Source organism: Acomys russatus, chromosome 24, assembly GCF_903995435.1.
Source record: "Acomys russatus chromosome 24, mAcoRus1.1, whole genome shotgun sequence".
Classification (NCBI taxonomy): Eukaryota; Metazoa; Chordata; class Mammalia; order Rodentia; family Muridae; genus Acomys; species Acomys russatus.
Window position 1 is genome coordinate 49,089,001 of NC_067160.1, and position 15,056 is coordinate 49,104,056.

Here is a 15,056-nt window from a genome sequence, read left to right on the forward strand (position 1 = left end):
TGACCGCCATGGCCTCTGTATCAGTTGCTGCCTCCAGGTTCCTTCCTTGAGTTCTTGCCCTGGAGGCCCTCACAAGCTCTGTGGTGAAGTCAGCCCTTTAAAGCATTTCCTTTCCATGTTACTTTTAGTCATGGCATTTTATCACAACAATAGGAATCTTACCTAAGACACTTCATTTCTCGTTTTTTCCTAACTAGTCTACAGAAAATAAAATTTTTAAAAAGTAAAAAAATAAATAAGTAAAAGGAGAGAACCGAAACACCTAATATCACATATCACACATAAGAAAAAAATGTATGTTCCTTTATAATCATAGCAAGGCCCATTTTCAGTATAACCCATGCAAAAAATACTGAGTCTAGAGTTCATCTCATGAACATGTCTTACCCCTCGTTAGTATCTATCTTAGGTAAGATTTCTATTGTTAAGCTTTATTTAAAAAAAAAAAAACAAAAAAACCAAAAACCTTTAGCTAGGTGTGGTGACCTGTATCTTTATCCCAGTATTTGGAAAGAAGAGACATGTAGGTAGATCTCTGTTTGTTCACAGCCAGCCTGGTTTAGAAAGTTCCAGGCAAGCCAGGAGAACATAGTGAGACCCTGCCTTAAAGGAAGCCAGCAACAACAAAACCCCTCAAAGACGAAGAACATTGCTTTTCCCTTTGCAGACATCAATCTTAGGCATGATAGAAATGAGATTTAGCCCTGTATTCACTTCCACAGTCAGTCTGTTGTCAAACAGCTGTTTGTAAGGGATTTCGGGCCTCACACATTGGAAAAGAGGCAACATAGCTAGATAGCCCTGCCCTTTGCAGAAAGCCGTGGGTATCTGCTTCTGTCTGCAGAACGTGACAGGTGGGAGCTGTGAATGAACATGTTGTGCTCTTCCTTGGGAACCCATTAGTCTGTTTTGTAGTTTGACTAGATTTTCTCCCTCTGCATGCTTTTGTAGTATAGTGCATTGATTATTTTGAAAGTATTAGCTCACTGGATTGGACTATCATGTGTGATGATACATGCCAGTATTATACACTATGAAAATAGGCCTCCTAATGTCAATACTAAGTATCAGAAAGTCTCCAGGGAAACTATCTAGGTCACAAGATTTCAGAAATCCAATTTTTTATTTGAAAACGAAAATTTTATCATGGTACAAATTCCGCCTGCTGTTTAGTTCTCTGTGATGGACTGACTCACTTGGTTCATTTTCGAGGAAACATTTGCCAAATACCCAATTCCAAATAATAATAATTTACCTTTTTTCATATTAAAATTAGTATTCTGGGGGAAATGTGACTAAACTCTGAATTTAACCATACAAGGAGTTCTCTTGGATCATTTACCCTTTGATATGCAGAAGTGCTTTCTGCATACTTCCGCTTTGTCACAGGCAATAGTGGAGACATGCTGGAGGGCTGAGGGTGTAATAAGATGGACAGTCCATAGCCTACACCAAGGCTGTTCTTGAATGAGACTGGCTTCTGTGCGTATATGACAGTGTGATTGTAATATTTGTTTGTTGTCCTTCCGTCTATCTGAAGAGTCAAGGACTACCAGGCCCATTGGTTTACAAAATGCTCTAGTGCTGTGCATGTAACACATGCAACTGCCAGGAGCCGTTAGGCACAGGTAGCTAGTGAAGTGTGTTGTTAGGCTAGTCCAACTTGAGATGTAAAGTACATACTGGATTTGAAAGAGTGCAGAAAAGGATAGGAAATACCTCAACGACAGTTTTAAAGCATTGGCTGTGTATTGAAATGTTATTCATGAATTGTTTGAATAAGATATATCATTAAAATTCTATCACTAAAATTAATTTTACCCAGCTTTTAAAATGTTGGCTCATAGAGGATTAAAAAAAAAAAAAAACACAAAAAGCCTTATGTGTCTCAGTCACTGTGTGTTTTATTGGGAAGTACTGCTCCTGAGAGATGAAGTCTTGTGGCCAATTATGAGTAAAGTTAGAAAGACTGTCCTTGGGGATTTAGTGTGCACATATGTCGGCATAGAAACACCCAGGAGCCCTGCAAAAATATATTCCTCAGCTTCAGTTAGCTCACCACTTTCCAAACATACTGTACCTTTGGACCATCTGTTAACATTCTATGGAGCTATAGAATATGCTCATCCTGTGAGAAATAGTTCAACATTTTTCATTTTACTTGTGAGAAAACTAGAGGCTGAAGTTGTCATATTATACAATTTGGAAATGTTATAAGCATCCCCTTCGGGAAAGTACAGGAGAAAATATATACGTGTCTTCCTTGGCCATGTGGACACATGCTTTCAGCTTGCTGTAAATCCAGATTGGTAATGTAGTGAGGAAATCTTAAATTTACTTTTTAAAAGTTTGGTTTCCTTAAAGATAGAAAAAGTTCTGTTCTTTTTGTTTTTGTTTCCTTTTTAAGGCATTGTATCGCTGGGTAGCCCAGTCTGGCCTGAAACTCACTTTGTAGACTAGGCTACCTCAAACTCATAGAGATCTCACTGCCTTTGCCTCCTGAGTGTTGAGTGACGTCTAAGAACTGCTTTTAATCTACAGTATTCCTTAATATTTTACTGCTTCCTGGGAATTACTAAGTATTAGGACAACAATTGACTGGACCTTTAGTACTTATAGACTATCTTTGATTCTAAAAAGGAAGCAAGCCAAACTCACAGAATCTTCCCCTCAGAAATACACAAGCTCACACAGTTTCAGGAGGTTTCTAACAGTATTCTCCTAACCCTCTCCCAGGATGCAGTGTAGACACCTTTGCTCATGGTGCAGCGTGCTAGGTTTATGGCTGTTAACCAGTAATTCTAACTCTTGAGTTGTGATACAAAAGCCTACTGGCCTGTAGGTGTTGATTGCACGTATACAGTGTGCGTTGTACAGCTGTGTTCTGAAGAACCCTGTCATGCAGCCACTACTCACAAAGAGCAAGTTCTCACAACTTAACACATTTGGAAGATACTTCAAATGAATGGCGAGCAAGCCCTTTTTAGAGAGAGTGTAGGGAAACTGAAGTAAGTGGCAAGGTTAGCCCTTCAGAGAGCAGTTAGGAAAACTGCTGCTGTAATGAGCAAAGTTGAGGGAGCTGGACACTGTCACAGCTTCAGAATGTTTTCCTGTGGCCGTATGATGCCAGATGCTCTTTCCTCAGAGTAGAGACTGCTGCCCATTCACCAAGGAAGTGCTGGGTTCAGCGTAGGCCCACTGGAGAAGCACTACAGTGTAGGGGAGCTGGAGGAGATAGTGGTTCAGACTCAGTGTGGATTCTCGGTCTCCTCTGCCTCCCGCTGAGGAACTGAGGTGCTTTACTGGGCATGCTTTTATTCACTGGGGCTTTACCATACTCAGCACCAAGCAAAACAAAACAGGAACCTGTTCTTTCTCCTCCTGTTCTCTCCGCCATCACTCTCTGAACTCAACACAGGTTGCATCACTAGGGTGCCATGCCTGTGCTCTCCTGCCCTCTGTCTCTATCCGCAAAAATCTGCCTCGGTCTAAAGAGTGCAAGCACGAAGCTTCTGGCTGGCACTACCTTTCTTTGGAATCAGCAGAACACTTGTTACCGTCCTCCCATCAGTCTTTACACTGGTTTATGTGATACTGCATATTACGTCTCATCTCTGAAGTCCAGCTCTTGCTCCTTTCTGTGTCCCTGGCAGCTCGGAAGGGTTTGAACTTCATGATCCTGCAGTAAACATTAGTTGAGAAAGCACAGCACCGTATTAGGGTTGGCCATGAGTGCACCTGTGCGTTCCAGAGGGAACATGTGCAAGTGGAGCAGGGCCAGATGGGAAGGGGAGTCACGGTCTGGTCCTTTGCATATCTGGCCATTCAGTCTCAGAAATCTTGCTGTTTTAACCATGCACCCACTACCTCCCCTGCATCCTAGCTCGTACTCTCCCTCATCACTGCATAGTGCTGGTGGGCATCGCTAGTGAGGTGGGAATCCAGATGGGCGAATGTCTGGGTGTGATAATGCAAAGTTTCAGTTTCCTAAGGAGTGATTTTTTTTTTTTCCCCCTGTTACAGGCATGTAATGAATTCACAACACATGTGATGAACCTTCTCCGAGAACAGAGTAGAACACGCCCCATTTCCCCGAAAGAGATTGAAAGGATGGTGGGCATCATCCATCGGAAATTTAGTTCCATTCAGATGCAGCTCAAGCAAAGCACATGTGAAGCAGTTATGATTTTAAGATCAAGGTTCCTTGATGCCAGGTATGTGAGGCCATGATTCTTCTGCGTGGCTTTCCTCCTTCGCTCCTTCTATGTTGTTCTCAGAGAAACTGGTTGGCCAGATTTTTGAGGGGGAGGGGTGGCTCTATGAGCTCTTTTCTGTGAATAGACAGGTGACCCACCTCTTGGTACCCATGCCTCAGAGGGTCCTTTTCCTGTCCTGGAAGTGCTGAGTGACTCTGAAAATGAGTAGGGTTCGTGCTGCTGCTAAAGGTTCTGGGACTAATTCCATCCTTTCCCTTCTGACGTCGAGAGGATTTTAAAGGTTATTTTATTTTATTTGTTTTTGCATGAAACTCTACTTTAATAAAGGCTTGTGTGTTTTTTTTTTTTTTTAAGGATTATTTTTATTTTCTGTGTATGGGTGTTCGCTTGCATGTATGTCTGTGTACCAGTGTGTGCAGGAGCTCTTGACTGTCAGAAGAAGGCATCCGGTCCCCTGGAACTGGTGTTGGGGACTGTTGTGAGCTACTGAATGGTTGCCGGGAACTAAACTCAGGTCCTCGGCAAGAGCGTCGAGTGCTCGCAGCTGTGAGCTGTCTCTCCAGATCCTCTAAGAATTGCACACTTGCTCTGCTTGTGTCCGCTGTCTGGACACCTGGAGACAGTGATAGCGCAGAGAGAAGGCTCCCTTAGACTGACCACATTACCATAAATCACCAGTGTCCCCTGTATGGGGTGAGGTAACGTATCGCGTGTGCTAGTTAATTGTCTGTGGTGACCTACTGAATGGCACGGAAGAGCTGTCAAGGACTCAATACAGACTGTCTGTGAAGGCACCTCTGAGGCATGTCTCAAGCCACTGGTCAGTCCAGCTTTGGAAAAGAATTTTCGTTTTATCTTGTTTACTTCTCCCTTTAGGTTCTGACAGAAGTTACCACTTTCATCTGAACCTTACAATATTAACACAAATACATGAAGCAGTGTTTCAGCTAGGAAACTAAGCGTGGACATCTGCGGGCCAGAGCTGTCTAAGATTCAAGTAGGAGGCACAGCCATCTAATTATATGCTATTTTCCTAACTAAGCAAAATCCTGGATCCCCTGGTGTTGACTGTTTCTTAGCAATTAAACTTTATTATACAACCCAACTATCCCACACCCTGGTGTTGTTGAACTGGTCACCAGGACTCTGATTTCTTTTGGTGTCCTTCATAATGGCTTTCTGCTTTCCTCTCTCTTGGTCTAGTGGCTCCTGTTCATCCTTTTGTACCTAAGCTATCACAAGACCCCTTCACAGGCCCCTCCATCATCCCCAGGCTCAGTCCCCACAGCCCATTTCATCATCCCTCACCCTCAGTAACACTGTGGTGCCCTGACACTTGGCTTAAAACTGTGGTCGCCTGTTGGTTTTAGGGTGCAATACAGTTGTTAGTACGTGAAATCCTCAGTTTTATCCTAGCACTAAAAGACAGATCAAATAAATAAAACAAGACCACGGTCTGTCATGACGTAAGCATTCTTTTCCTGGAGTTTAAGGCTCTTTGTGCGTCGCCTGTTCTTTGTTGTGAAGACTTTTGGTGTTGGATTTTTTTTTTATTTGCTTGTTTTATACCGAAGATGGAGCATGGGATCTTGCATGTGACAGGCAAGCTTTGTACCAGTGACCTACACCCGCAGCCCCTTTAAAAGTTGTCATTTGAAATAGAATCTCAGTTGCTTCAGACTTGTGATTATCCTGCCTCAGAAGCCCCAGAAGCACTGGGGTTGCAGGCAGCTGCCACCACACTTGATGGTTTTAAGGTTTACTATTACTATTTCTAGTTTTAAAATACCAAGATCTTTGTAGAAAGCCTGGAAAATGCAAAAACCAGAAGAGACAGTGATAAAAGATATCAATAATTTTAGTCTAAAAAAGCATTGTAAATGTTTTAATATATTTCCTTCTTCTTTTTCATTTGTTTTGGTTGCTGTTTTGAGACAAGGTTTCTAGTGTAGCCCTGGCTGCCTGGAGCTGCTCTGTAGATCAGGTTGGACTCAAACTCTGCCTGCCTCTGCCTCCCAGTGCTGACATGAAAGCCTGCACCACCACTCCTGGGTGCGTTAGTTTGTATCTTAGCATTTTAGTTATTTTCACTAGTTTGCATTGTAGCTTGCTCCCCGACCCTTCCTTTCTCCCTTCTTCAGCAACTCCCTTTGCAGTCCTCCCGAGGAAATGGGTAACACGCAGGTGGCACACGCCATCAAGTAGTAGTGTCCTCCTTGGTGATGCAGTGCTTAGAGTCGGACTTATCCCGTGAAGAAAGAGAAGGCAGGACAGAAGGGGGACAATATGAAGAGGGGCTCTTCTATACTTGATCTTTTGACCTTTGAATGATCTTCTATGGGTTTCGTCTCGGAAATGGATGGCTTTTCGCTCCCTTTCCTTGCAGTTTCTCGTAACACGGCACCCTCATCCCTCCACAGGCCACAGAGTCATTGAAAGTCAAAATGATAACAAGTGTCTTCCTTATATGTCATCAATTAGAAAACCTAATTGATTGATGGGCCATATGAATGCCTACTTTTTATTTTATGGATATTTTAAAGATACTTTATTAGAAATGTACTAAGGAAAAGATGCCACACAGTTATATTTGAAAATTTGACATACTTTCCCCCATAAATGACTTTGACTTGTGCTCCTATTTTTAAAAAAAAGTATTTTTAAAATTGTAATAAAAGCTTACTTTCATTAGCACAGCAAAGTTCTTGCAACCTTAAATTTTGAAATGGGCTGATTCAAAAGATTTTATTTTATTTTTTATTATGTGTATGTATATATGTGAATATGTTCTGAAAATATAGGTATATATTTTAATTTTTAAAGGATTTATATATTTATACTTGTGTATGTGCATGTGAGTGTGTACGTGCGTGCATGTGTGCATACGCGTGTGTATTAAACATGAAGGGATTCTGGCCAGCTCAGGTGTGGCAAACATGGCTCTCACAGGCTTTGCCCTTCTGCCATTCCCTCAGCCTTGCCAAACCATTAGATGACAACTTAAAACTAGCCCCCAAGGTCTATTCCCTTATTTGGCCACTTCTTCCTCCTAAGGTTGACTACCAAGGTCCAACTCTCAAAGTATTAAAGTCCAGCAATCTAAAGGCTCCATTAGCTCACCTAATTAGCATGCCCAGTTAAAACTAATTATTTCATCCTAAACCAACGTGACGTTTTCTCGTCTATTCAGAGGCCGTCCTTGGTCCTCTGGGAATACCCCTGCCCTTCTCCATTGCTCCCCTCCCCATCCTTCATCTCCCTCATCCTCTATCTCCGTCCTTGTCTTTTGTTCCCTGTCCTTTGTCCCTTTGGGGCAAATAAATCTCCTTTGTGCGGAGAGCTTGGTCTTCAGGTGTCCCTAGTCTGTCCTTTCTTTCAATACACGTGTGTGCAGTGTCTGTGGAGTCCAGAAGAGGGTGTCAGAGCCTCTGGAGCTGGAGTTACAGGAGGTTGTGAGCCTGATGGATGCTGGGAACTGAACCTATGTCCTCTGGACCAGCAGCAAGTGCTGTTAGCGGCTAAGCCACTTCTCCAGCCCCATCCACCATGGTTTTTGTTTGTTTGATTTAATATTTTTGAGGATTTCATACAAAGTATTTTGGTCATATAAACGATTACTTTTAACAGCTGATATTAACAGAGTTTGGGAGGTGGCATCCAGAAACAATGTGTACTTTGTTTTCTCAAATTTGAGCATTTTAGTAAAAAACATAAGAAAGTTATTTAAAGCGCACATCTGCAGGGACTCTGTGCTAACACTTTCTGTTCTTTCCTGTGGATGCTTTCCTATTCTTGTCTGCATGTGTGTTCAGCTTTCATATAACTAACTGCGCTCATAACATATTCACATAAATGATTTGTTTTTTTTCCACATGGAGTAAGTGTGCCATGGCCTTGAGTGGGCAGTGCTGGAACGAGGCAGTGGCAGAGCTGGGGGCAGAGGGTGCTCCCAACCCCCCGAGCCTGCCCTCCAGACCCCAACCCAGTGCTGGCGCTGGGACTTACACAGCCGTGAGACTCACGCACAGCCATTTAAAGTGTGCCACCTGGGGGAGTGAAACCAAGGCGATACGCTTAATGTGAAATTTCTTTTCTAAAGAATAAAGAAAGCATCACAGCATCCCCTGTCCCATGCCTTTCAGTGACTGTTACCCTGAGCCTCTATCCCTCACTTGTGTCGGGCTCTGAGTGACCCGTCTGTGCCAAGAAGCAAGCTTGTGGAACTCCAGGCCCACACGCCTATCCAGACAGGCGCCCTTACTCAGTGTGCCTTTCACAAGGTGACGCTCCTGTTCTCTTCACCATTAGACATACGTGCAGTGTGCAAGACACTCAGGAATAAACTTGCAGTGTCCCTGTGCTGTAGCTCACACAGAGCTAAGGCTATGCTGCCTTTAATCTGTCCTCTGAGGGGTTTTGATGCTTGCTGAAACTTCCCCTAAACAAAACATTTGAGTCAAACTTTATTTTCTAGAGATTTTCTTCCATTCCTTCCTTTACTGTTCCCATTGCCCAAACAAATGCCTGCCCGTTATTTACTCCCATCAACCGTGCCTTTGTCGCTGGCCTTCATGTTGTAGCCATGCGGTAGAATTGAGTGGAATGGCCAGGTGCGGGCCGTGAGGAGGGTTAGAGCAGACATTAGGTTATCTAAGAGATGGCTGTCACCCAGTGTCAGCGCACTGCTGTCTTCTGACAGGAGCCTGCCATGGCTGGCCTTCCAGTTCCCACATACAGCTGCAAAAGTAGGTTTTTGTGCGCAGGTCATTCCTGTGTGCTCCCGATAGAGAATGCCTTCGGCTTGACATATTAAGTGTCAGTTCTGGGCATTTCCGGCCCTGCTTACCCTGCCCTCTGCTCAGCAGGGGTGCTCCATGGTGGTCCTGCTTCAGTGTCGCGTCTGTCTTTTCAGGCTACGTGTGATTCTTGCAAAACATGACTGACTCTTCTCAGTGGATTTCTTATCTCCCCTCTTCTCCCTCTTCCTCTCCCCATCTCATCACCACACCCTTTTCATTCTAATCACCACAAGCATGCAATGGCTTAAACTCCAAAAAGTCATTGAAATGAAGAAACTTTAGACCAGAAACTTGTGGTGCTTTGATCAAACCCACATTAACTGCTCCCGTGACTGAGCGCTGTGCCGGCTGGATGGCACCTAACCTGCCATGTTAGTGATATCGAGGTAGCCAGCAGATCTGGACACCCTAACACTCACTTGCCTGAGTGCAGGATATCACAGTTGAGAACGTCATTAAGATGATTTGGAAGCAAGTGTTGAGAGAATTATCTAGGGAAGGCGTTTTCCAGTCACGGAGTAGCTAATCTAAAGTGAAATCTGACAGATGTTCGTTTTCAGGCAGGAATTCTTCAAAACAGAAATAATAACCACCAAATATAAGCTATGTTTTTGCTACCCAAAATATGTTGTTGATATTTGGTTTTCTGATATTTCTCACACACACACACACACACACACACACACACACACACACCTCCAGCTGAAACAGCAAAATGTGCCCCTTTGCACTTTTCTTTGTGAGGAACTTGTCCTGAAGTCCAGGTGGTTGCCTTAGCAGAAAATCCCATAAATTCTTCTGGGTGTATATTTTTCCTTCCCTCCTCTTCCCCCTCACTCTTGAATGGCCCCGTCAGTTCCTACTGTATCCGCCTTCTCAGTGAAGCTTGAATCTTATTTCTATGGCTCCACCATGTGCCATCTTACCATCACCTCCAGCTTGACCACTGATGCCGGATCTTCAGTGGTCCCTGCGTTTCCTTCTGTGCCCTCTTCCAGCTGTTCTCAGTGGCAGAATGGCCATTAAGAACATGGAAACTGTGGTACAAGCCTACAGTCTCAGCTCCCAGGAGGCAGCTTGGTCTACATAGCAAGCGCTATGCCAGCCAAGGCTACATAGTGAGACCCTGACTCAAAAAGCAAACAAATCAAATATGTATGAAAAGTGGGACCAGTGAGAGGGCCTACTGGGTCAAAATTCCCGATACCAAGGTTGATAGCTTGAGTCTGAGTCCTGGAACCTACATGGTGGAAGGAGAGCGCCAACTCCCACATGTGTGCCTCCACATATGCGCATCTGAGGACTTTTATAAAAATAGAGGAAAACAGCTGAGTGTGGTGGCGCACACCTTTAATCCCAGGACTTGGGAGGCAGGTGGATCTCTGTGAGTTTGAGGCCAGCCTGGTCTACAAAGTGAGTCAAAGTAGCCAGGGCTCTGTTACACAGATATCCTGGCTGGGGTGGGAAAGGGGGGCTGGGAGGGGGGACCCAACAGGAAAACTTAAAACCTCAACAGTTTTCGGTTGTACTAAGACTAAAAGTGGAATAAGCTTGTGGAGTCCACACCCTGTGTCATCTGGCCCGGCCTCTCCTTCCGGATCATCTCCTGCGCTCCCTGACTTTTCTGTGCCCCAACTTCTTTTAGCCCTTAAGAGACCATTTTCTCTGCCCTTTCCTGTTCGCCTCTGCTCTTCATCTAAGCCCTGTACATTTCCAGATCTCAGATAGATTTCCTCCAGGAAGCCTTTCCTGGTCTGTAGCCCGTGTCCTGTTTCCCTGTTACACACTGTCATTTCACCTCACACTTTTCTTTCATGACACTTTGTATGGTCACTGTGATGCAGACCTACTGATTTCTGTGTTCTTTCAGGAGTGGAGGGGCTGAGATAGGTTGAAACGATGTAGCCCTGGCTATCCTAGAGCTCATTATATAGACCAGGCTGGCCTCAAACACACAGAGATCCCCTGCCCCTGTTGGGATTAAAAGCTGTGGGCCACCACCACCCAGCCCGTGTTCCTATTTAATATCTTTATACCTCTTTTCTAACCTGTGGGTACCTGTAAATTGTTTAGAGCATGTCTGTTCCATTCCCCGTGGGTCTTTAAGACCTAGAATATATTAAGTTTTGAGTAAGCTTTTTTTTTTTTTTTTTTTTTTTTTTTTGGGACAAAGAGCAAGGTGAATTGTGCTTCACTTTCTAATACTTTTCATGATGTTATATCTTAGACAGGGCTGGGCCGTGGTTCAGAGGCTGCCTGGAGTCTTACATAGCCTCACAGGGATGAATTGGAAGCTAATTAATTGTCCCTTTGGTTAACCCTGATTATAACTGTGACTCAATTTTTCCTCCCTGCTTTTGTCATAGACGGAAAAGGCGAAACTTCAGTAAACAGGCCACAGAAATCTTGAATGAATATTTTTACTCACACCTCAGCAACCCCTACCCCAGTGAAGAAGCCAAAGAAGAGCTGGCCAAGAAGTGCAGCATCACAGTGTCACAGGTGAGGGCTACACAAGGCTGTGCTTCCCTGGGGTGCGGGATACGCGCTTCTCCAGGGCCTCGTCTGCTGTCGTAGCCAAGTGGTCATCTGCCTATTTCCACAATTTAATGTGAGAATTTGAAGCTAAAGTAGTTTTTTTACAAACACTAACTGACAAGGGGGAAAGATTCTGTTTTCTTTCCAGCCCTCGGTGCCAGTCTCCTCCTGACAGGTAGGTGTGCCATGGGGAGCGGCACGATTGACACTTCAGCCATTTCTCTGTACACATTGTGTAGGCCTGGCTCCCTGACCCAACCTGCATCAATACGAAACCGCTTTATTTGTTGCTGAAAGGAAATTAATCAAACTCCTGGATGAGAGCCTAGAGGAGTTCACAGAGCCAGGTGTGGGTAGCCACGCTGCGACGTTGCAGCCCTCTGGCTTTCTTTGCTTTCTTCCTTGTTACTCAAGGTTCGATCGTAGTTGAGATACTAATACAGTCTTCCTCAGGGCTGGAGAGCTGGCTCAGCAGCTGAGAGCACTGGCTGCTCTTCCAGAGGGTTCAGTTCCCAGCACTCACAGACAGCTCACAACCATCTGTTAACTCCAGTCCCGGGCATCCAGTGCCCTCTTCAGGTCTGCATGGAACCAAGCGGGGACGTGGCACACAGACATGTATCCAAGCAAAACACTCATACGTACAGATTAATTAATTAATTAATCATGTAAAGCTGGGCATTCCTCCTTTATCCATTGAAATGCAGTGCATGTGGGTCAACAGGTGTAGACTTGTTAGCATTACAGTCCTGTATCATGTCAGGTGTTATAGGTGCTGTGGAGATGATTTCAGTCGACAGGAGGGTGTGTGAAGGTGGGATACAGACACTAAGCCGTTTGTGGAACTTGAGCAACCCCCTGGGGGATTCTGGAGCACAGCTTGCTGTAGTGCCTGAAGGATGGCAGTAAATATCTAACTGAAATGAACTAAACTTTACTCAAATGCTCACTTTTTTTTTAATAGGTTGCCATGTAAACAATGCTTCTTTTGGGAGTGAACAGTGGTAATGTAAGAACCAGTTCTGACCATGTGGAGCTTAAAGAAAAGCTAACTCTACCAAAAGTTTAGTGTTCTATAGGGGCCAAATGAGCAGAATTCTGAAACAGTATACTCCAGCTACATGCTTAATATATTATTCTGTATCTTAGTTCCTGTCCCACTGCTGTGAGTAGATTCACCACCGAGGCAACTCTTATAAAAAAAAAGCATTTACATGAGGGCTTGCTTACAGTTTTAGAGGGGTAGTCCGTGATGATTGTAGCAGGAAGCAGACAGGCGTGCCACTGAGAGCTTTGTATTCCCATCCATTAGTGGGGGAGAGGAGGGGAGGGAGCTGGGTGTGGCTTTTGAAACCTCAAAACCTTTGAGAATACAGTTCCACCAACTGGGGACCAAACACTCAAACATGGGCCTATGGGGGCCGTTTTCATGCAGACCCCACGCCTGCTGTATTACATATTTTTCTCATATACACTTGAACTACAGAAAAAAAAAAAATCCCCTTTGGAATCCAATGAATGTCTTACATGAATGTCTTATGTGATTGAGTTTACACTGATTTTGTTTTGTTGTTGTTTGTTTGTTTTTTGAGACAGGGTCTCATTGTGTAGCCCTGGCTGACCTAGAACTAGCTGACTAAGATTGGCCTGCCTCTGCCTCCACATTGCCACTTCTGACCCAAGTCTGATTTTTTAAAAACTTTTGTTTTAATATTGTTTCCAGAACAACTTTGACTTGTAATTAGGATTTCATTCAAAGCTTGACTTTCTTCGCTTATTAAATTGTGGTATATTTTCCTTCCTGCCAAGTTTCTTTTTAAAATATTTTATTTAGTGTGTTTACAGGCACAGGTGTGCTATCATGTGTACAAATGAGAGGATGGCTTTCAGGAGTTGGTTCTCTGCTTCCTCCTGGATTATAGGGATAGAACTTGAGTCTTCAGGATTGCCAGTTTCAAATGGGATGTAATTGATTTGGATTGCTGGGTAAAAGGTATATTAATAGAAAATGCCTCTGTCCAGACTGTGTAGCACTGACTGCCACTTGAAATGCTGAATATAATATGCTAGGTTCTAGGAAAGAGCAAACCAAAAGTGTTTGGGTTTGAGTTGGACTTTCTGAGCCTTAGGTGTTTGAGTTGCTCATCTTATTGTTCTGACCAAAAACCTGATAAGGGCAACAAAAGGAAAGAAGGGCTTGTTCAGATCACGATTTGAGGATACAGTCCGTCATGGCAAGGAGGCATGGCGGTGGCCGTGTGGCTGCAGGTGTGTGTGTTCACACAGTCAGGAAGCAGAACTGAACTTTGATCCCCGTTGTGTCTTGTTCCTTTTTATTCAGTTTGGGACCCCAGGCCTGGGTTAACACAATCCCTTTCAAGGTGGGCTTCACTTCTTAAACCTCTCTGGAAATGACCTCCCAGACAATCCCAGGGTGTGACTCACAGGTGACTCTAAACCCAGCCAGGCTAGGCATAAATATTAAGCAGCACAGTGCATGTCCCCAACTGTAATGAAAGCACTCCTGTGCTGATCAGCTGACAGGTCCACTTTGCTGCCTGAACATTGTAGGTCTTTGCAGGTGTTTCTCTGCTCCCACTCTTGGTTTTTAACCTTTAAACAATATACTTGGCACAAGGGAGTAGCATGCATTGTATCCTTTTCAAGAGCTCTGTAATCCAGGTGTTTTGATAGTTTTAGTGTGTAACAATTAGATGTAGTTTTAGGACATATTCGGAATATACTTATGGAATTAGCAATAAAACCTTTCCTTCTGGCTGCTCTGTCAGGAGATTTCACTTCTAAAGATGACTTAGAACACATGTAGCAAGTGTTTTAAAACATTGTTTCATGCATCCATTTGCATTTGTTTCTATGCTTTGGGAAGCACTGAAACACCATTTCTCAGTGTGGCCTGGACAGGTTGGAACTTGCCTTTTGCCCACACCTCCACGTGGAGATTTCAGTCATGCCTCATCACACCGGACTTTTTTAACCCATGTATTTGTTTATGTGTGTGAGGGGGTGTGGGTGTGCAGTATGCAATGGCACACACATTGAGTCAGTTCTTTCTACCACGTAGGTTCTAGAAACCAAACTCAGGTCATCAGGCTTGGCAGCAAGTACCTTGATCTACTGAACCATTTTGCCAGTTCATACCGGGCTTTTGTGCGTCCTGTCTTTATTTGAAATTTGGTCTTGCTGCCTTGCCTAGGATACCCTCAAGCTTGTGTGTTCAATGGTCTGCATGTTTCCATCTTCCTATGAGTCGGGCCTGGGGGCATCCACCCTCACACCTCACCACACCATTTATTTTCTAGAGTTTATGTTTTGAAATCTTCCTAACAATTTTTGAGAAAAGGTTGAAGAGACAGAAATAACATAGACAGAGCTGCTCACTTGTCTCTGGCATGCTTCCTGATCATGTCTCATCCAGCATAGACTTTCAGTGGGTGTGTCCATTTAAATTGTGACAGCTTTCTGAATTCACCTACTTCCTGTC

At 44.0% G+C, this 15,056-nt stretch overlaps 1 protein-coding gene across 2 annotated transcripts in view; it reads left to right on the top strand.

Moving 5' to 3' along the window:
* Positions 1-15,056, top strand: part of Pbx3 (PBX homeobox 3) — a 201,272-nt gene that overhangs the window by 159,511 nt on the left and 26,705 nt on the right. For both annotated transcript variants that reach the window (XM_051166251.1, XM_051166252.1), the window contains exons 4-5: positions 4,024-4,214; positions 11,383-11,518. In XM_051166251.1, the coding sequence (XP_051022208.1) occupies positions 4,024-4,214; positions 11,383-11,518 (327 nt within the window). The remainder of the gene's footprint in view (positions 1-4,023; positions 4,215-11,382; positions 11,519-15,056) is intronic.